This window comes from Taudactylus pleione, unplaced genomic scaffold (assembly GCF_031769625.1).
Source record: "Taudactylus pleione unplaced genomic scaffold, aTauple2 ptg000065l, whole genome shotgun sequence".
Classification (NCBI taxonomy): Eukaryota; Metazoa; Chordata; class Amphibia; order Anura; family Myobatrachidae; genus Taudactylus; species Taudactylus pleione.
The window spans coordinates 11712304-11735214 of NW_028284467.1; the positions used below are offsets into that span (position 1 = coordinate 11712304).

A 22911-nucleotide genomic window follows, 5' to 3' on the forward strand; every position below is an offset into this window, starting at 1 on the left:
TCCAGCTGTAACGGCTAACAGTTCATGCAGAGTAAATGGCCCAAGCCCAATAAAGCACACGCAATCTAGGCTGGTACTTGTAGTTCTCCATCTGTAACAGCTAACAGTTCACGCAGAGTAAATGGCCCAAGCACAATAATGCAACTTTTACTACCAGAATTGCCAGCCGGGGTTACACAGGGCTAAATAAACAAGTAATGTACATTACATCACGGGAATTGACAAAGCAACAGATTCACAGTAAGCATAAATGGACTTGAAATGGATACCGGGTCAAGTAGTGTATAAGAGACAATTTATATTAACCCCAATATCAGTAAAGATTCAAACATTTCATGCAAGCAAAATATTAATCAGCATTGACAATAATAACACAGCGAGCAGTGAACAGCTTTACAGAGTGCTATAACAGATAAAGGGCTACGGAGGGCCACTATCAACCACTTTAGCTAACACATGAGTCAAACAGTAAAAAGAGCCAAATACATATCACATGGCATTACATTTACTTTAAAGCTAGACATAAAATACTTTGTACATCACCCACAGTGTCATCAGACATGAGCCGACACCCATAAGGCATGTCCCCTCCTGGACATGAGCCAGAGGTTCACAGGAAAGTAAATGACCACCAATGCAACTCTTGGGGAAAAGAGGGGGTGACCTATCTTTTAATTCCCCCCTATTTCATCACTACACACACACTTTACCTGATTTAAAATACTATTACCCCTTTCTACACCCAGTTGTGTGGGAGACTAACTCCCAGTCCCAGCTTTTACACAAAACCTAGTCTCCCAGCCTAATCATGTTTAGCCACAAGGTAAAGGATAATGCAATAGACTCAGGGGACCCAGATAGGATAGGTGTACAGAGGGGCAGGGCCTTAATGGAGGGAAGATAGGAGCTGTGGAGGGACAGAGTATAGGGAGGTTCTGGTATGATCTCACCCCTGGCAGTGGCTATTCAGTCTCCTCCGATGTCCAGGGAAACTCCGGGATGCTAGGCACCGCACCAGAGCTCCCAGCTGCAGAACTCCGGCAGGTATTTTACAAGGAGCAACAGGTGCAAATCCCTTTCCACAGGGGCTCTGTCCAGCAAACACACACAGCAGCAGGAGGGGTCCTGAAGCACTCTTCCTCTGGGGCTGTCTTTTGTTCTGCCATGCGGGTGCCAGCAGGGTTTTCGTCACTGGCGGGACCTTTTCCTCAGCTGGGACTTCACCTGCGACGATGGAGAGATGAGATCTCCTTCCCAGGCAGCTCCTCTTCTCTCCCAGCATGCGCAGACTACCATATGCAGTGACTCCTGATAACAGGCACTTAGGAAGGCATTCCTTTATTCAGAGGGGGCTTCCAAAGCAGGGTGCTCTATGCAAATGGTTAGGTCTAGACTATACAGGGCTGATGGCCCTGTGACGTCACACCCACGTGACTCGGCCTGAAAGGGGAGGGGCGGGGATGGTAACGGGGAACCAAAAGTGTCCCCTCGCGGGCTCGCTACTCTCGCCACGCTTCGGGCACGGTGGCTCGCCACAAATATATATTCCCCCTCTGTGCCCTAGTGGATGGTAACGCAGGAGCGGTCCAGCCTCCTGCAGTGGTCACGTGGTGTCTACGTCACAGAGGTCTTTTCTCCAACTTGGAAATAGCAGCAACCCTATGCAAATCCCCAGACAAGCTTCCTCCAGGGACTCACATCCAGCATCAGAGCACCTCCCCTGGCAGATTGAATAGGTAGCCTTCCGGGTTAATATGAAGTCTGGTAATTGTAATCCAGGGCAACATTAAAGTTATAGCATCCTTATTTTTACAGCTCCAAGGGCAGTCCACAGCAACTCATTACAGACAGCATACCAGGTGCGGTATTTGTAATCCAGGGTAAATGAGAGGGGTTACTGCTCCCCTATTTGTACAGATCCAGGGACACTCCACAGACACTCTTTACAGCCAGCACCAAGTGCAGTATTTGTAATCCAGGGCAAATAAAAGGGTTACAGCACCCCTCTTTTCACAGATCCAGGGGCACTCCCCAGACAAATCCTCCCAGACTCCTTTTTTCCAGAAATTCTTCCCAGACTCTTTCTACAGAAATTCCTCCCAGACTCAGCACTGACAGCCCTGAGAAAGGTATTATATAAGCTTTCCCTCACTCTCCTCCCTGTCGGTCCGGCATCTATGAGTGGACAGAGGGGACCCAGCAACAGGCCGCCTACAGGGATCTCTGCCTGGATACCTAGGCTACCAATCAATGGGGCAGGATTTTCCCTCCTAAAATGGGTCGCTGACCAAGGGGCACTTTCTACCTCCCTGTCTGCACATGCTCAGTGGGGTTCAGGGAGAGCAAGGTCAGCCAAAGTTCACTATACCTGCCTATTATGTGGAATGGGGCTGCAGTATATCTATGTGTACATACATAAAAAAAGATATTGGGGGACCCCTATTTGGGAACAAAATTGGGGGTACCACACTAGCAACTGCAGGGCAACAAACGTAGGCAGGCACAACCTACAACTTTCACTGCAAAACTATCAGATACCACAATGTATGATACTTACCTCTTTAAAATAGACATAATGACTAGCACCACAGATCATACCAGTTAATAAATTGATGCCAGACTGCAAAAGAATGAACATCCATGCTAAAATGTTGTGCACTTCTTATATTACCCAATGATATAAACAGAGGGTGATTCTTTGGCAATAGATAACACATTATCCATATTTAGTGGCATCATAACAAGGCTTAGCAAGCTTTAATGTAAACCAATTAGGTCCGATGGGTGTGGCTTACATTGCACACAGCCCCTGACATGCCTCTTTCCTCCTCTTGCAGCGTTAGCTTGCTGGGATTCTCTCTGCCTATGTCACATCTCGTCTCAGCTGCAGCTGCAAGCCCCCATTCGTGCGCATCACCCTCATCCCAGCTGGGAACCCTCAGCGCCTTGTGCTGAACCCTCCATGCTGTGACTGGGTGCTGCCTGCAGACGGGATGAGAGGCTGTGACTGAAAGATTCCTGCAGCCAGCGGCTCCTACCTAATTCCATGGGAGACGGGAATAAGCAGAGGAACACATCTCATATCTGCATCCAGGAGGAGAAGGTGCACTAGCGGATCACCAGAGCGTCTCCAGGCACAACGCGTCAGCCATGCCTGCAGGAAGCAATGAGCCAGAATGTGCCCTCAGCTACCAGGTAACGTTGCGAGGCTCATCCCTGTCATTCAGCAGCCCCACTGGCAGAGCACTTTCACGCCTGACAGCATGCTCTCCGCTTAGCAGATCTGCAGGGACTGTTTGCAGGGAAAGCTGTTGTGCGTCTAGCTAGTAGCCTGTTTCATATTAAAGGGACAGTGGCATATCATTATCAGTGATTAAATATTAGAGAAGACACACAAGTATTTAGGGATAAGGACTTTCAAAATGTGATTCCCAACTGAAAGACTCAGTAGTTACTGCAGTGCAGAGATAGAGAATCTGAACAATGGACTTGGCAAGATTCTCTTACTGCCTGGTGTAAATATAGCTCTGAGGTCTGCAGAAAGAATAGATTGCAGTCTGTGGTACCTCTTTAGATTACATCAGTAACAGAGATGGCGTCACAGTGTTATGAGCTTGACCTATTCTATTATCCGTTCCTCTGCAATTCATTTTTGACTGGAATGTAACCTAGTAACCCAGTACTGCTGTCAAATCTGGATTTGGTATGGGACTTGTAGAGCACTGCTGACTGAAGAATAGTCCTGTTACCTAAAGCTTATATTGTATACCTTTTCTGGAAAAGAATCACACAGCATCATATTTCAGTTCTTATTATGGCTCCAGTTACTTTGCACGCAATTATGTGGCAGATGAGCTGGAGGCAAGGTTTTCTGTACATGGCAGGCTCTGTGTGCTTCCCCACTGTAATGTCACCTTGTGTGGAGGTCATTGAAGAACACTGTACTGTAGCTCCCTGCAATTCTCTGTTTAATAATACTGGAACATGCTTCTTCAGGGATGGAGACCTAGTACTGCCAACAGAAGAGGTGGTGTGTTATGGGCAGTGCACCATTGGCATTTTGTATTGCAGTCATGTGGCCACATCATGCATGTTACTGTTTTCCTAACACTCTTTACTAGATACAGACTAGCAAGACATTCATCATGATCTTGACGTATCTGTTAGGACAGTAACAGTTTGTTTTATTAATAAATAGTCAATGAAAATGTTGTTGCATGCAATGTGTTCAAATCTATTATTTTGACCTATTATCCTTATTTGCAAGTGAATTAATAGCAGGGATAAGTTTTATTTGGTACCTTCCACATCTCAAGCAATCCTTCTCACCCAACAGGACATTGGTCATAGTTACCTGAGTCAGTCATTATTGTGTTATTCCTACTGGAAAGTATTGTCTATTTAGTACAATGTTTTGTAGAGCCTTTAATTCATTGTTAAATGTATGTCTATATTGTGATTACTAAAATATTATTATTAGCATTTATTTCTATATTGTCACCAATTACGCAGCGATGTACAGAGAATATTTGTCATTATTATCAGTCACTGCCCCATAGGAGCTTACAGTCTACCAGGGTGAGTCAAAAATTATCCTCCAGTTATGTTAAAACTTCTGTCGGCTGCACGGTTTTATAAACGCTATCCTTACTAGGTTGCTGTCTCCCCAGTCACTTGTGTGCAGGTTTGAACGTGTTATGTCAGTTCATTTGTGACTACAGTCCAAGAAAAAAATGGCTGTCCCACTTGTGATTTACACGAAAGAAGAGCAGCGTGCAGTGATTAGTTTTCTGTGGTCTGAGGGTGTGTCTGCTGCCGATACTTATAGAACACTTTGTGCACAGTATGGAGAAAGTGTTTTGTCGTGAAGAAGTGTGTATGAATGCATAGAGAAGTACAAAGAAAGTCGCACAAATGTCAGCCATCAAGAATGAGCCGGACGCCTGTCCACGACTGATGAGAACTCTGAGCGTGCACGTGCACTGATTCTGTTGGATAGATGAGTGACAGTGGATTATGGGCCTGATTCAGACCCGCTCGTGAGCTCATAGCGGAAGTGGGTCGATGGTGGGCCATTGCGCACGCTCAGCGTGTGCGAGCCCCGGAGCGAGTGAGAAATCAGTGAGTGAGAAATCACTCGCTCCGGGGCTCGCTACAAGACGGGGCAGCTGTCGATGTTGATCGACAGCTCGCCCCGTTTTGTAGGCGGGGTGGGGGGGTGGCTGCACAAATGGAGGCGTTCCCAAAGGAATGCCTGCCGGTGGAGGCCGGTCAAAATAAAAAAAAAAGGGACATCCTGATTCAGAGCGAGCGCACGCAAATAGCGTGCGCCTCTGAATCAGGGCCTATGTCTTGTAGAGCCTTCAATTCATTGTTAAATGTATGTCTGTATTGTGATTAGTAAAATATTACTATTAGCATTTATTTCTATATCGTCCATTTTAGTCAGCCTCCAGTAAATATACCAGTACGGTTTTGGAGTTTGTGAGGAAACCGGAATACCTAGAGGAAACCCATGCAAACATGGGGAGAACATACAAACTCTCCATAGTTCAGTAGTGTTCCTTCTAGCATCCTGCACCTGTCGCAACACAGACCAGCGTGTGCTAGAAGCACCAAAGCAGAGAGCGACACCTCAGTCAGGAAAGAGGAACTGCATGGGTTGTGACGGGTGCAGGGTACTAGGTAAGGTCCTGATGTGAGGCAGTATTTTAATTGTATGCTTATTGTCATTTATTGTTTCGGTTTGTAAAATCTAAAAAATAATATTGCTCCATAGATATTAAACTATGCTTATGGAAAGGCTACTGTGGTAATACTGCCACTCTGCCAGTGGTTGTGTAGCTGGGAGAAAGCTTTATCACAAGGAATAAATGGTTGTATAAATGTTGTCAGAGAGCTCCACCAATACACACTGACTGAACTTATACTTCAGTTATTCCTTATGGCACTAGCTTCTGACCGTGAGACAGAACTGTAATACACCTTATATTTGTCCAGCAGTATAACTGGTATCATGTGATTATTATTGGTAACAAAATGACAATTCATTTGTAGATCTCTGGCAGTAGCCTTGTGCAGTTTCATGCTACACGGTCAGAAATATTGGCCCAAATGTAATAGTCTGCGAGTGCAGGCAGCGGTGAGATTTTGGAGATGTAGCCCTCGGATTTATAGCAGCAACTTGGTTGTGCTGCTTTAAATCTGGAGGCTAAATCCAAGGCCGTAGCTTGGGTAGTGCGGCTGGTGCCATCGCACAGGGCACCACAGGTCAGGGGGCGCAGTTTGGGCCTGTCAAATTTCTGTTTATTATCATTCTTGCTTGTAGCTCCTCTTATTTCATCCCCAGCATCTCCTGGCCTCTCCTATCTCTTCCCTGGCCCTTCCCCATGAGGCCATGGCCCTTTTATGGGTGCATTATGTCCCTTTGAAAAATGAGGGGGGCGCCAATGCTCTTTCTGGCACAGGGCACCAAAAAGTCTAGTTACGGCTCTGGCTAAATCACTAACATCTTGCCGCTGCCTGCACTCGCAGGCTATAACATTTGGTCCATTATTGCCAGTGTAGCCATGTCCTACTGACCACCTGGAGAAGTGTGAAAGAAAACTATAAGCATTGTATAACTGTCAGTGGAGCTGAATGGATGCTTACCGAGGTTATGTACTAACATGTTGCAGTAGGATATTATGGTGTCTATTCATGAAGAATATGAACTGGCTACTGAAAAATATCTCTATATATTGCATCACATTGATGCCATATATAGTGATGTTTAGTAGCTATTCATGGAGACTTACCAGTCCGACGTCTTTGTGCGGTATCCGGCCCCTCCGCGATGCCTGGAAGCAGTGAGAAGACAGACATATCAGGAGCCCGATATATCGTCTTGTCACTGCGCATGCGCCGGCGTCTGATAGCAGCAGGTCAGGTCAGACCTGCTGCAAGGGACGCTGGACTAAAGGAGGCATAGCCTGTGTCAGGCAGAGAGCAGGGAAGTATGCAACTTCCCTGCTCTGTTTGGTTCGCAGTACAGATTACTCCATCCTGAGATGGCGAATCTGTACTCCGCAGAGGAACGGAAAACTGAGCTTTCCATTCTTTCATAAATTGCACTCACCATACAAAAGTATGGTGATGCAATTCATACACGAAGCGGGGGTGCCACTGGAGAAGGAATAACCTCCACGGTAACACCTTGTATTAATTGCCGAAGGCAGTGACAAGCCCTGGTTTCAGCTAAACGGGGCTATTCACTGCTTTACGAATAGACCCCTATGTGCTCTGTACTGTACTATTTTGAATCCAGTACTGCTAAAGCACATGAAGACTCCCCTCCCATTAAGGCTGCCATAGCCACTGATACATAGGGGGGAATTCAATTAGCCGCGGTAAATTACCACACGTTATTTGATCTCCGGGGCTATACAGTTAGCCCCAAAGCGCGTCTGCATCAGGAGCTTTTTTTTGGGACCTCAGCAGGCACTGGATAAAAATCACTGATAATTAGCATATTTTCAGGAAGCCGCCTGCAAAAACACACAAGTGTGAATTTATCATTATTATTATATGTGTTTTCGCCCGAAAATAGATAATATATTTTGAGGTAAAAAAATGGGCTCTAATTGAATTGTCCGAAGCTAAAAAAAAACGGGGGAAAATCCAGTTTTTCACGGCTGAAAATTGAATACCCCCACAATATCATCTCTTAACTAGGGACATTTCATAAAAGGAACATTCTATGAGCTATATTTTCCCTATAACCCTCTCTTCCGACACTTGTAGTAGATCCTGTGCACAAGACCCAATGATGTGTCCATAGCAAATAATCAATTTATTGCATTTTATAATAGTCGGACTACTATTCTTATTGCACTACTATATTCAGTACTAAAAACTATTGCTTTGCATTTTCTTGCAATGACATTTATTCATTAAAATACAGTGATGGAAATTAGAATGAAAACCACATAGATATGAACATGGTAATCGCTCTACACCATATAAACACTTCTAATCCAATACTAACACAATGGGAAACATTTATAATTACCGATGCACAGAAAAAAAGAGCTGTAACGTCATAGCAACAAATCAAATGTTTGCTTTTATTTTTTACTTACCGAACAATAAAAAAGAATGTGATTGGTTGATATGAGTAACAGTACTTTTCATAATTTCATAATGGTCTCTATAAAACATATATTAAGGTAGGGATGTGCAGGCTCGGATAGGTTCGAGTTTGCACGTGGAGTTCGGATTTTCCCTCCAAAAAAACGGAACTCAGAAAGAGGCAAAACGTCATCTTGCATGGACGAACATCATCATTCCATGCAAGATGACGTTTTGCCTCTTTCTGAGTTCCGTTTTTTTGGAGGGAAAAAATCCGAACTCCACGTGCAAACTCGAACCTATCCGAGCCTGCACATCCCTATATTAAGGATGATTGTACTTGTACTTGATTTTTTTTCTTAAGAATTTTTCAGTCATCTTAGTTATATTTTCTTAGTCCTTGATTTGCAAATGTGTTTTTTTTCTTCAGATATGTGTTTTGGTTTGAATTCTGCAAAAGCCTGCATTGGGTTCTGGATATTGTAGATGCTACAGTTTTCCTTGGGAAGCAGTCGGGAAGCCGATGGACAGAATCCTGACCGTATGCTTCCCTGACTGTCTAATCCCGGCAAGGGTTAAATGACAGGCATTGAAATCTCGACGCCTGTCATTTTCCCTACCCCGGGAGCCCGATACCCGGCTTACCGATCGAAGGTAAGCCGGGCGCAGACAGCCGCGGGGGTGGGGTGGGGGAGGGCTAGGTTTAGGGTTCCCGGGGGGACTTAGGGTTAGGCCCCCCCGGGAGGCTAGGTTTAGGCTAGGGGATGGGAGGGTTAGGGTTAGGCACCCCCGGAGGAAGTCAGGGTTAGGCACCCCCCCGGGGGACGTAGGTTCAGGCGGCGGGGTAGGGGAGGTTAGGGTTAGGCACTTAGAGGGGGGATTAGGATTAGGCACTTGGGGGGGAGTTTAGGGTTAGGCACCCCTAAGTTAGGGTTAGGGGGTAGAATAGGTAGTCAATACTTGCCTTTCGACGATTGGGATATTCACTGCTGCTGGGATGCCGCTGTTGAGATTTGAACCGCTGGCCATGCGGCCTGCTGTAAATCATACTGAATCTGTTTTCCTTTAACTGCTTTGTAAATTTGGACTTCAATGTGAAAGATTTCACCTTTGCTTCTGAAATTCTATTACATTTTCTATGCATAGGCTTAGCGTCTCACAGCCATAAGGTCAAATGTTAGTAGAAAATATAATTGATGAAATAACCTCTGTATATACTGACCCAGTAACATCAGTAAAGCTTTTTTTTAATTTACAATGTACTGCACTGTTTTCCTAACTAACTTCAGTTTACTCATTTAAATGTAACCCTAGAGCCCTATCTTGGGCGTTATTGCTGGGAACACTAAAGCTTAAATATATTGTAGTGCAGTCAGTACAGAATATTTAAACAATCAAAGGCAAATAGGGAGACTGTATGTTGGGGAATTTGGAGCAGATTGTCCTAAATTATCCCCAAGTGTTGTGAGTTGTCCTCTATAACACAGGTTCTCAAACTCAGTCCTCAGGACCCCAAACAGTGCATGTTTTCCAGGTCTCCTCATAGAATCGCAAGTGAAATAATTAGCTTCACCTGTGGATCTTTTAAAATGTGTCTGAGAGTAATGAATACACTTGTGCACCTGCTGGGTGACCTGGAAAACGTGACCTGTGTGGGGTTTTGAGGACCAAGTTTGAGAACCACTGCTGTATAAGCTTCAAACAGGTTTGTAACTAGGCCTGTGCAAGAGGGGCAAAGCTGAAGTTGGTGCAGGTTAATGATTATTCTAGGTTAAGACCCGTATTCAATTAGAGGCGAAAAGTCGGAAAAGTTTCACCTGTCCGACTTTCCACCTGTTTCAGCGGCGTAAACTTTACGCGTGCATTCCCTCTTTTCTCCATATTCAATTAATAAACAGGCGAAAACAGAAAGCGGCGAAGGCGGAACAGACGGAAAATACTGTCAGAAGTGGGGAAATCAGGGGGTCATTCAGACCCGCTCGCGAGCGCAGGACGCTCGCAAGCGGCCCGATGTTACCCCAATGCGCATGCGCACGATGGAGGGAGCTCCGTCGTGCGCATGCGCGAGACTCGGACAGCGACAGCCAAGCTGTCGCTCCAGGTCTCGCACCAAAGGGGGCTTGCTGTCGATGGTGACTGACAGCATGCCCTCTTTGGTGGGCGTGCCGGGGGCGTGGCTGCCAGACGGAGGCGTTTCAATGGGAACGCCTACCGTCTGGGTCCGGCCCCACTGACATCACTAGTGATGTCAGTGGGAGTGATTTTGGCTCTGATAGAGCCAAAATCACTCCAGGGCTTGCGGTCACCGAGACCCTACTGCAGGGTCTCGTCGCAAGCCCGATGGTCGCGATGGCCTTGACCATCGCGACCATCTTTTTGGCCGCTCGCATATGCTGTGGGTGGTCACCCACAGCTATGCGAGCAGCCAGGAGGCCGCTGCATTTTTAGGTAGGAGGGCACTGATTCAGAGCGAGCGCTCTGGTCAGAGCGTCCGGCTTTGAATCAGGCCCTCAGTCTGTACCCGAAGAAAAGATGCACTAACATAAGGAATCAATGTAGATGTGTACTAATAGCCCTAATAAAAGTGTTTGGGGTACTTAAATAGTTTTGCTTCTTATTAGCGTCTTTTGCAAAAGTGGTGAAGAATGGCATAAATCAGTATATTTTGGCGAAAATAAGTAGTCCAGTCAAATTTGGGGTACTTGAAAATGGGTGCTAGCATATTTTTGTCTCTAAAGTTAACTTTTAAAAAAAACATGAAAAACCACCATCATACATGCACCTCTAATCCCAAAAACTCTTGGCCACTCCTTACAGCACCCCAAGAAGTCTATTTCACTAGTTTTTAGAGTTGTACCCCCACTGTTTTCTTTTACACCCCCAAAACGAAAAGTACTTGTTTGGGGGTGTTTTGAGGTACTGTTTTTTAATTTTGTTGGTTGATTTGTCCTTTTGAGGGGCTGTCCCAAGGGTTCTGAGTCGTTTCCCCACATTTGCACCCCAAAATAAAGACTTTGCTTTTTTTTTTTCTCCTGCTAATCATAGGAGATTCTTTTCCGTCTATTACAATGCATTGACGTTCTGCTTAGGCGAAATCATCCTGGAATTGATTATGGAGATACTTTGAAAACAGGCTTAAAGTCCGAATCCGCGGAAACTTTTCTCCAAACTGCACTTTGCCTCTAATTGAATTCGTCCCTAAATTGGTTAGCTGAAGGCTGGAGGGTGTCAGGTTACTGGTTAACAGCAAGCTACCAATGGTGGATCTGTGGAAGTTGTTTTGGCAATCTTTTTAAACTGGAAATTGTTGGGGTTATGCCTCTTTGCCTAGAAAATTACCATACTACCTCCTCTTTTTTTGTTTTGCTTAAATTGCTTATTCATGGTTCAATAGTAGTCATTGATTTGTTGTGGACAGGAAAGAACGGCTGATCAGTGGCTTTAGGTGCCGTTGTTTGGGTGCACTCTCCTTTATGGGATGTAGTTTATATCCCCGCTGTCGGGGTAGTGGCTCTGAAAATGCTGGTGCCGGAATCTTGACGGTAAGTATTGGGGTTAGGCACTAAGGAGAGGGCTACCGCTAGGCTGCTGGAGGGGGGGGGGGGGGGGGGTTAGGTTTAGCTTGCAGGGAGGAGGGTCAAGTTTAGGGTTAGGATGCTTTCCTGCAGGTGTCAGTATCCTAACTTTGTCAGGATGCCGGCAACTGGATTCTAACTGACTGGATCCTGAATGCTGGTTCCCCTGCCAAACTCCTCCTTTCTAGCTATGAACTAAACAGTGATACCACCCTGCCAGGGGTCTGCAACACCACTAATCCAGTTGGGTTCATTTTGTTTGAGGGGGCATTGGATACCTTGTATTGATTGGTACAGGCACCTGAGACAGACAGCTGCTCCCAATGGATGATGTTGCTGCTGTTTGATGTTAGCAATGCTTTGGCAAACACACGCAAAGCAGTCATCAACGTTTAGGGGTTTTATTTTTTGCCCATGCTCTAAATTTCAAGTTACAAGTTAGCTGCAAGCATTGGTTTTAAAGCAACACTCATGTCAGTTTGTCTTCCTTTCTTTGTTATGTGTTCTGGAAAGTATATGTGAACATTTTTTTTCTTTATATTTGTGAACAGTTATATTTGCAGGTGGCATGGTGAATTGCATTGTTGTGGCCCTGCTACTCATGGTTCCAATTGGTCAGACCCGGGACAGACCCCTTTCACACCTTGGCACTGACCCGGGCTATTCAGTGGAATTCTTCTCCAAGCACCAGGAAGTTCGGATCCCCCCATGCTGCGGGACCCGGGTCGGATAACCCGTGTTCCCCGTTTACCTCAGTATTACACGGGTTGTTTCTGTGTTCAAACCTGCTCGCTACTCAGGTTGGATTGCTGGGTCACTTGACCCGAGAATTCAAACCCGACCCCTTTTACACTGAACCGCAACCCGGGTTGACACGTCAATAACCTGGGTTGAAGCTGCGGTGTCAAAGGGGTATTATTAAAGTGTTAGGAGGCGATGCATCAAACCCTCTGTAGAGTACAAGTGCAGTTGTTCCCCATAGCAACCAAGCTATCATATCATGGAATGTACTAGGTAAATGATAACTAGATCAGATTGGTTGCTATGGCCCGCACCTCCATGTGTTCTCTTTAGAGAGTTTGGTACATCTCCCCCCTCAATCATTTGAATAGATCTCCATGTGAGGAGATGGAGGGTTAGAATTAGGGAGTCTAGCGGGCTTAGGTTTTGGGGGGGGATTAGGGTTAGGCACCCCCAGGGAGAGGTTAGGGTTAGGCACCCCCCTGGGAGGGTTAGGTGTAGGGAGCTGTAAGGCGGGGTTAGGATTAGGCACCCCCGGAGGGTAGGTTAGGGTTAGACACTAAGGGGGGAGGTTAGGGTTAGGTACCACTAAGGGAGGGTTAGGGGAGGACAGAGGAGGTTAGGGTACTTACCTGCCCCTGTCGGGATCTTGATCCTGTCGGGCATCCGCTGTCCCATTCCGTGTGTAGAAGACGCTGTTACTGGTTTCAGCCTTTCTGTACATATATACTGTATAGATAGATCATATGAGTGCTAGAATACTTAAAGACCATTGACATTAGAGATTAATTGATAGCAAAGAAGTGAAGACTGATAAATTAATTAGAAAGTACAGTAAGCATTTCTGGAACAATTGGCTTGTATTTTATAGGGCTTGTGCTCTGTGTTTCATAAAATAGTTCATGATGACAGATTTACCTTTAGTAAATGAGTTACATTTTAAAGAAACAGCTGACTGCAGCACTTATATAATTTTGTTCATCACCATTGCAGATATCACGTTGGCCCAAATCCCATATATCTTTACTGCATATTTTAATTTATTGTTAATATGTACATGCTTTGTCAGGGCCGGGGGGGAGGGGCTAGGGGAGCAGATGCCCCAGGCTCCGTAATGAGGAGGGTACAGAGGAGGATACGGGGCTCGGGTAGCTGCAGTTGTTGATTTGGAACAGACCACAGCAGCCCTTGAGAGCGTGACACGGCACTGCAGCATTCTAAGGTGGCATCGGTCGTGAACCAATAGGAGCTCACGGACCAGCAGCCAATCAGCAGGAGTTGCCAATCTGTGAGCTCTGATTGGCTCGCGACCAGCGCCACGTTAGAATGACTGCAGCACTGTGTCACTCTCTCAAGGGCTGCGGATGGCTGCCTGCCAGTGCGGCTCCAAATCAACACCTGCTGATGCAGGCACGATAAGAGGCTCATGGAAGGGGAGATGGGAAAGGTAAGAGGCTGCTAGAGGGGGAGAGTGAGAGGCTGCTGGAGGGGAAGGGGCATAATGCATAAGGGGCATTACTGTGTGCCATGCTTTAATGTGGTGCATAATGTTTAAGGAGCATTACTGTGTGCCATTACTGTGTGGCATTACTGTGACATAATGTGTAAGGGGCAATACTGTCTTGCCACGGGTGACAAAAATCTCAGTTTCGGCCTTGGCTTTAGCATTAATTGTCTTCCATCCACCTCCCTTTACAGCTCTGCTAGTGTCCATATAGTCACGGGGTGAGATTATACTTGCCTACTCTCTTGCAATGTCTGGAAGACTCCTGCCTTTCTGTCAGCTTTCCCAGGCTCCTGGCAGAGTAGAAAGGCCTCCTGGATCCCACCCACTGGGAAGACTTCGCAGTGAATTGTGTCATTGCGGCCTAGCCCCCACACTGCACAATGCCGTGAATCATGTCACTGTATAGTAGGAGACAGGCCCGCAATAATAAAATTCACTGCACCATGCCAACTGCACCCACCATCAGGACCACCCTTTCAGAGATCTCCCAGAACACACAATTCAAATTCAATGAAGTATGGGTAATATATTTTTTTGGGAGTTAGGTATGATAGGTCAACATAAGAATGTTGACGTATACTATGTCGACATTCATGATGTGGACACTGATGAAATGTTGACATCATAGAATGTAGATGTATCGTCCCTGATGGCCCAGGTGTCACTCATCTGGATCTGGCAGCAGCGGTGTATCCAGCGGCTTCTTCCGTGTCCTGGCGGTGTTGTGGCTGTCAGTCCCAACAGAGTAATCTGATGTGCCAGTGTTCCCATAAGTATAGTCTTCCTATCCCAAACAGTAATCCCTACCCCAAGCCCTCCCTCTAGTGCCTAATGCTAAACTCTCCCCCCCTCCCCACTCGTAGCCTAACACTTACCTCCCCCTAGTGCCTAACCCTCACGTCCCGCCTTCTAATCCTATCTGACAGTGTTGGTATTTCACATATCGACATTGTGAGGATGTTAACATGTTGCCTGTCGATAGTTTAACAATGTCGACACTACAATGTCGACATTCTGAATGTCGTCACTGTTATTGTCAACTTAATGACTGCAGTCCTATTTTTTTGTGTTTTTTAGCTTCCAATTACTTGATCAATTATAACATTAGGATACTCTGCTTTAGTCACAAGTGTACAGGCCTGTTTAATAAAACAAATATGTTATGATGGGAGAATAGTGCAGAATTAGTGTCTGACACTAAAATATTGTACCTTTGAAATAACATGCACCTGCTAATTTAGGGCCGATTCAGAGACAGATGCTAATGCGACCACAACTGCGTCTCCTTACGCAAACGCAGTTGCAAAAATATGCTAATGTTAGCAAAGACACCCGAGCATAAAGACGCCCACTACTGCCTTCTCACCTGCGTAAAACTACGCATATCTACTACTCAAACAATGGTACCATCAAAGTTAATTGGCGGCCATTTTACCGTTGCGGCAGGTCTGACCTGATGCAGGCCAGGGAGCTCTTCTGACATGCAGAGCTGCGTATGCAATTGTAGTGGCTAATTTATGCACATCCGCGTAACGGCGTTCAAATGGCCAGGCATGCCTGCGTTTCACTACCCACCCGCTGTCAACACCCCAAAACAGTCTCTTCCTGTCAATCTGCAATGGGCCCCCGTGGTCTGCATGAACGCACAACGAACGCACTGCTGCCTTCGCGCAATGCGATGCATACGCGTGTGCAATGGCAAATAATCGCTCGATCTGCGTGTGATTTGCAGTTGCGTTCATCTCTGAATTAGGCCCTTAGTGCAATATGTCCTGACAGTGCTTCGAGCTGTGCATTGGATGTGTGACTTTTAATTACTCCAGGGATGACAACCAAGTTGTTTGGAATAATAAATCTGATTAATATATTGTAATAAAATCACATGACCTTGTGTTGATGTGTTCAAACGCTGCTATAGATGTGTCCTCATACACTGTTGCAGCAGTCACGCCAAACAGCCTCTCTCTGCGTGCCAATATATATATTAATATTGTGGCAGTATCACCAGAGATGGCGTTGGTGAGCTGCAGATTCTGTGTGGGGTTGGAGAGAGGAGGCCTGTGTCTGGACCTTGCAGGGGGGAGTGGACCATAAACCACTCTGACTGTGTAACATTGAAGCAGCTGGGCTGCAGACTGAGGAAGCCAGGGCCTACTGTATACCTGGAGGACACAGGGAAAGCCACCAAGACTGTGGCATATATAGCTGTGGCAGCCAAGCCAAGCCAGGCTGGAGCCTACAATAGACCTGCAGAGAAGCAGGCAGAGACTTTATTGGCAGACTAACTGCACCTTGATAGAGAGGGTTCAAGAAGTGAGCTAGTGCCCTAAGAGAGGGCTAGGATGTTTGTTATTTTCTATTTCTGTTTCCTGATTACCATGCTGGAAGTAAAGTACCATTTTCTTTCTTTTACTGGAATACCATGTGTGGACTCTAATTCTGCACCTAATCCACTGCACCACTGAAACCAATCTAATTACCTCAAGTTATCACAATAAATATATATATAATGCAACTGAGTCTGAATCTGTATGAGGTGCAACGATGTAGCAACTGTGTCGCATATCAGATTAATCGGTCGACTGGTGCGTCCTAGGTGCACCGCATTGACACATTTTTGGGCAAAAACGATGCTTGGCACAAGCAGAGTCTCATGTGACCTGGTGGCTCACACTCACACCAGGTGTCTCAAACCGCATGGTGTATGAGGCTAGATGTATGAAGACACATCTGTACATGATCATTTTTTTCTTTTGCTATAAATCATAATTAAACAACTAACTGCATTCAACCAGTCTTTCTAGGTTCTAGTGGGTTGCTCTTTTTTTATTCTGTTTTGGTAGAATCTGTCCCCCCAAAAATTAAACAACAAGTGGAACCCTTGTTATAAAAATTATATGCATTACTGGGTTGGGTAAGGGATCCCGGCGGTCAGAATACGGACAGCAGCACCCCGACAGTCAGATTCCCAACACTAGTAGGTAAGTGTCCTAACCCTTTCCCTAGTGCCTAACCCTCCCCCTAATCCTAATCTAGCGTTCCCGCTAGCCTGTTTTAGTGGCACATCACGCCCTACCCAATTTCAGAAGGGCAGAATACGCCGTGCCCTTTAGGCTGCGCCCCGCTAAAACTTTGCGTGTGCCATCCCCACCCGCAGGCCGCAGTGTCCTGCAGATGGGAAAAATAGCGGTGCAGCGATCACCGCCGATGATTAGCGCATGTGCCCGGCATCTAATCACTGAGAGAGGAGAGCTTGCTTGGGGGCAGCCGGCATGTCCGTAAGCGCCGGGCATGCCCCAGGAGTGATGAGAGGGGGGTTCGTCTTAAAGACACGCCCCCTTTTCATATGGCCACGTCCTTTTTCGAGTGCACTAGATCTGGTACCTAGAGTGAACACTACTGATACCGTCGAGATGTCAGCGGTCGGGGATTCTGGAGCTGGCATCCCGACCGCTGGGATGCCGACTACATCCCGTATTGCTGCATAACGCTAATCTCATACAGTTTGTGTGCACACGGAGAGGCATCTCCTGTTCTTCCCACAGGGTTTGAGCTAAATCATACTAGTAATGTACTAAGAATCTCTCATCTCTACTTCTGGTCTTCACATTTCTTACTTTTTGTTTGTGTACTGACAACCTAATTTCTCCTCACAGGTGACAAGTTAGGAGCACAACACCGTCCTAAGGCGTATATTTTATATGCATGAGATTATTGTTTTGTTTATATTTCTTATTCCACTAGTAGTGTGACATACAGGTAGAACATCTGATGTGCATAATGGGAATTATTCTGTTTCAGAGAATCTGGTTATGCTGCCACTATCGGGGGAATGTGGAATGGAAAATGTGCATAATTCTGCTTTAAATCTTAGGTCTCTAATAATAAAAGACAGATTTGTTCTCTCACATGTCCTGTACATCTATGCATTCCACTCTAGTTCACCCGTAGGCAGCAGATACATTTGTGTCAGCCAAAGCAGTTTCCCTGAATTGTGGAATAGTCAGAGCTACTCTTTCTGCCAACAAAGTGGGGTAACTTAAACTTCTTCTGACCTCTGCCCATTGCTTCACGGTTATGGAATGTCACAAAACTTTGGTGTTTGCAGTTCCAAATTTTCGGGTCCTCTAGATTGGCTGCTACTGGATGATTATGCCGCCCAGTATATAAATTTGTGTGTGTGTGTGTGTATATATATATATATATATATATATATATATTACAGTCAGGTCCATAAATATTGGGACATTGACAGAATTTTCATATTTTGGCCTCTATTCACCACCACAATGGCTTTGAAATGAAACAAACAAGGTGTGATTTAACTGCACACTTTCAGATTTAATTTGAGGGTAATTACATCCAAATCAGGTGAACGGTGTAGGAATTACAACGGTTTCTATATGTGCCTCCCACTTTTTAAGGGGCCAAAAGTAATGGGACAAACTAAACAATCCTAAATCTAACTTTCACTTTTTAATACTTTGTTGCAAATCCTTTGCAGGCAATTACATCCTGAAGTCTGGAACGCATAGACATCACCAGACGCTGGGTTTCATCCCTGCCAGGCCTCTACTGCAAATGTCTTCAGTTCCTACTTGTTCTCGGGGCATTTTCCCTTCAGTTTTGTCTTCATCAAGTGAAATGCATGCTCAATCGGATTCAGGTCAGGGGATTGACTTGGCCATTGCATAACATTCCACTTTTTAGCCTTAAAAAACTCTTTGGTTGCTTTTGCAGTATGCTTCGGGTCATTGTCCATCTGCACTGTGAAGTGCCGTCCAATGAGTTCTGAAGCATTTGACTGAATATGAGCATATAATATTGCCCGAAACACTTCAGAATTCATTCTGCTGCTTTTGTCAGCAGTCACATCATCAATAAATACAAGGGAACCAGTTCCATTGGCAGCCATACATGCCCACGCCATAACACTACCACCACCATGCTTCACTGATGAGGCGGTATGTTTTGGCTCATGAGCAGTTCCTTTCCTTCTCCATACTCTTCTCTTCCCATCACTCTGGTACAAGTTGATCTTTGTCTCATCTGTCCATAGGATGTTGTTCCAGAACTGTAATGGCTTTTTTAGATTTTGTTTGGCAAACTCTAATCTGGTCTTCCTGTTTTTGTGGCTCACCAATGGTTTGCATCTTGTGGTGAACCCTCTATATTCACTCTTGTGAAGTTTTCTCTTGATTGTTGACTTTGACACATAGTGATCTTGATTTGGCCAACTGTTGTGAAGGGGTTTTTCTTCACCAGGGAAATAATTCTTCTGTCATCCACCACAGTTGTTTTCCGTGGTCTTCCGGGTCTTTTGGTGTTGCTGAGCTCTCCGGTGCGTTCTTTCTTTTAAGAATGTTCCAAACAGTTGATTTGGCCACACCTAATGTTTTTGTTATCTCTCTGATGGGTTTGTTTTGATTTTTCAGCCTAATGATGGCTTGCTTCACTGATAGTGACAGCTCTTTGGATCTCATATTGAGAGTCGACAGCAACTGATTCCAAATGCAAATGTCACACCTAGAATCAACTCCAGACCTTTTACCTGCTTAATTGATAATGAAATAACGAGGGAATAGCCCACACCTGTCCATGAAATAGCTTTTGAGTTGATAGTCCCATTACTTTTGGCCCCTTAAAAAGTGGGAGGCACATATTGAAACCGTTATAATTCCTACACCGTTCACCTGATTTGGATGTAATTACCCTCAAATTAAATCTGAAAGTCTGCAGTTAAAGCACATCTTGTTTGTTTCATTTCAAAACCATAGTGGTGGTGAATAGAGGCCAAAATCTGAAAACTGTCAATGTCCCAATATTTATGGACCTGACTGTGTGTATGTGTGTATATATATATATATATATATATATATATATATATATATATATATATATATATAAATATATGACAATAGAACAATAGAAGACTGGCACTCTGTGAAGGTACGTCTACTTGCTCCGGTGCCCTCTGAATAAACAAATTCCAGCAGGCAATAAGCAGTGGCACTCGGAGTCGTTCAGCGATTAGTAAAGAAGTATTTACTGTGAAAAGGTCACATTACCATATACCAACGTTTCGGGACATACAAGTCCCTTTGTCAAGGTGACACCTTGACAAAGGGACTAGTATGTCCCGAAACGTTGGTATATGGTAATGTGACCTTTTCACAGTAAATACTTCTTTACTAATCGCTGAACGACTCCGAGTGCCACTGCTTATTGTCTGCTATATATATATATATATATATATATATATATATATATATATATATATATATGATATATATATAATATATATACTCTTTATATAGTGTATAGATAGTTCAGATGCAAAATTGTATTATTAACAACATAATTTCGACATGCCTATTTGCTCCTAAATTGGATGCATCTCTGGTAGGGGCATGGTTCTGATTTTGTTCATCTACGATATTGAATTTACATGTGAAATCCACTGATGCACCTCCCAAGCCAATCCTGTACACTGTACTAGCGTCTGCAGATGCAACTGACATTAGTATCGGCAAGTGCACCAGTCTGCAGACGCCACTGACATCATTAATATCGGCACGTGTGCCAATCTGCAGACGCAACTGACATCATTAGTATTGGCACATGCACCAATCTGCAGACGCAACTGACATCATTGGTATCAGAACGCGCACCAGTCTGCAGATGCAACTGACATCATTAGTATCAGCACGTGCACCAGTCTGCAGACGCAACTCACATCATTAGTATCGGCACGTGCACCAGTCTGCAGATGCAACTGACATCATTAGTATCGGCACGTGCACCAGCCCTATGATAGGTCCACGATATCCGTCTTAAACAGGCTTCTCTTCTCTGTATGCACAACTCTGTATCGCACAGATGTTTTGATACACACCCACGACACTCCCATGACATGCTAATCAGAAACAGCAATTTGTCTCTCGATACATGCCGCCTAGAAATGCATTGCATCACGCTAGTCCCCATCCACATAGAATGCAACACACGCACGCCTACTTGTGACTTTGGATACAGTGTGCGGAATGTGCTCACACCACGTTTTGAGATTCATGTGCAGTCAGCTGGAAAATGGGAGATGTCTGATTTCATAGATGGGTCCCACTCAGAATCAGGTCCTGTGTGTGCATACGCAGAACAACAACTTTTATGCAAGTCTCCTTTTTGTGGCATAATTAGACTAATGACCAACTCTAAAAACTAAATTAAAAAGGCTTTATTTGTGTGCTTCCTGGAACACTTGTAAGTGGCATGCGGAGGGTTCGAATAATTTACCAACTTTGACCAATCTGTAAAATCCCATAGGTAAATGTATACCTAGTATTTTATAATTAAAAGAGCAATTTGTTTATTTATTCTATTACAGGTAGCAAACCATACCAATAAGCCTAATCAGACCGATTTACCTACAGTATTGGTATTGCTGGCTGCTTTAAACTCTCTGATCCGACAGCTCTCACTACTTCCCCACTTTATAGTAGTGTGGTCTCAAATGTGCTACATAGTCTCTATAATGAAGCATATGAGTTATGTTTATTTGTTGCTCCCATTATTATTAGTTAATCAAATATATATTAATTTAACTAGATTGTAGCCGACGCTCTGATGGCCAGAGTTTGACCCAACCCCTGACCTAATGTGACCGGCATGCACAGTAGTTATTCTTATCTTTAACTGATCTGCCACAAAGAGTTAATTACGTGCGACGCTCTGTATGGTGCTGTGCACTGTGGGGTGCGCTCTACCCAACCATCACTATGAAGCCGCCTTTGCTTATTTCGGAAATAAGTGAAGAAACCCTGTATTAAGTTGCTGTCATTAACCTTTGCTGCTAATTGAATCAGCCCCATCTATTACACATTTCACCCTTTAAAAGTATAATGAGAAGTAAATATTCTGATGACTGCAGTCGTGTTAGCTTACATCTTACTTTGTAATCCTAGTGTGATCCTTTTCATCAAACTTAACCTGCTGGCAGAAAAGGATTAACATAGGAAATTATTCACCATCATATCAATGGAAAAGAAATATGTGGTGTCCTGTCCATTGTATAATATAGTAATAAAGTTATGTCATGAACTATGGAAAGACTAGGTAGAGCCAGGCCTGTGGTGGCGGTGATACAAGGATGGCACTATTTTCACTGTGCACATCATTGATGTTTCTCCTATTTTATATATTTACGCTCAATTATATTTGTATAATAAGCCATTATAAGCATGTAACTATGGGATTAATTACCTTTTTATGTATTTTATTTTCTATTATGAGATGCAGTGGGCGGTGGAACTATGGACAGCTAACGCAGTGGAAAATGGGGATGCTTTGCAAGACAGTACAATAAAGTGGCCTATGGTGACATACGTTGTAAATCGTGGGCAGACTAAGTCAATACTGTGCGGTATGGGAACATTGTATATTAAACGCAGCTGTCCAGCATATTCTGTCACCCAAAAGTCACGTCTACCATAAACATGTACATTCCCAATTCTCCAGTTGTCCCTTATACTGTGTGCATTGCAGCAGGTCTCCAATGCACACACAGGTTGCTTCTAGGTAACTTTGCACCTGGCCCTTCAGGACAATCTAGCAATCGACCTTGTATTGTGATGAACTCCCTCACCTGGTGATCATCCATGTGACATGGCCCCAAGCAGCTTGTCACGCAGCTGAACCATTTCATCTGGAAGGACTGTTTCTATTGTGTCAATATTATCACTGCATAGAATTTATTTTTTAATTACAGTAATCCTTACATGTGTTTTTTGGCTTATAAAGACTTGAAGATGACACATTCAATAATTAGACTAACAAGTAGGTAAAATGCAAGTATACAGTACAGGGTATCTGTAAGCAGTCTTTTATAAGGTTTTCTTTGCTTTTGAATCTTGTGTTTCCCAGTCTGCAAAGCTGATCTTGCAGAGCCTGCCTTTACCCATGCTATCGCTCAGTAGAGCCTGC

At 44.6% G+C, this 22911-nt stretch overlaps 1 protein-coding gene across 1 annotated transcript in view; it reads left to right on the forward strand.

Annotated features, from left to right (window-relative positions):
• The first annotated feature begins 2869 nt into the window (after positions 1–2869).
• The window catches only part of LOC148534688 (electroneutral sodium bicarbonate exchanger 1), a 240689-nt gene continuing 220647 nt past the window's right edge, over positions 2870–22911 (forward strand). Inside the window, exon 1 of the mRNA XM_088465942.1 lies at positions 2870–3195. Coding sequence (XP_088322068.1) covers positions 3151–3195 — 45 coding nt within the window. The 5' untranslated portion in view covers positions 2870–3150. The remainder of the gene's footprint in view (positions 3196–22911) is intronic.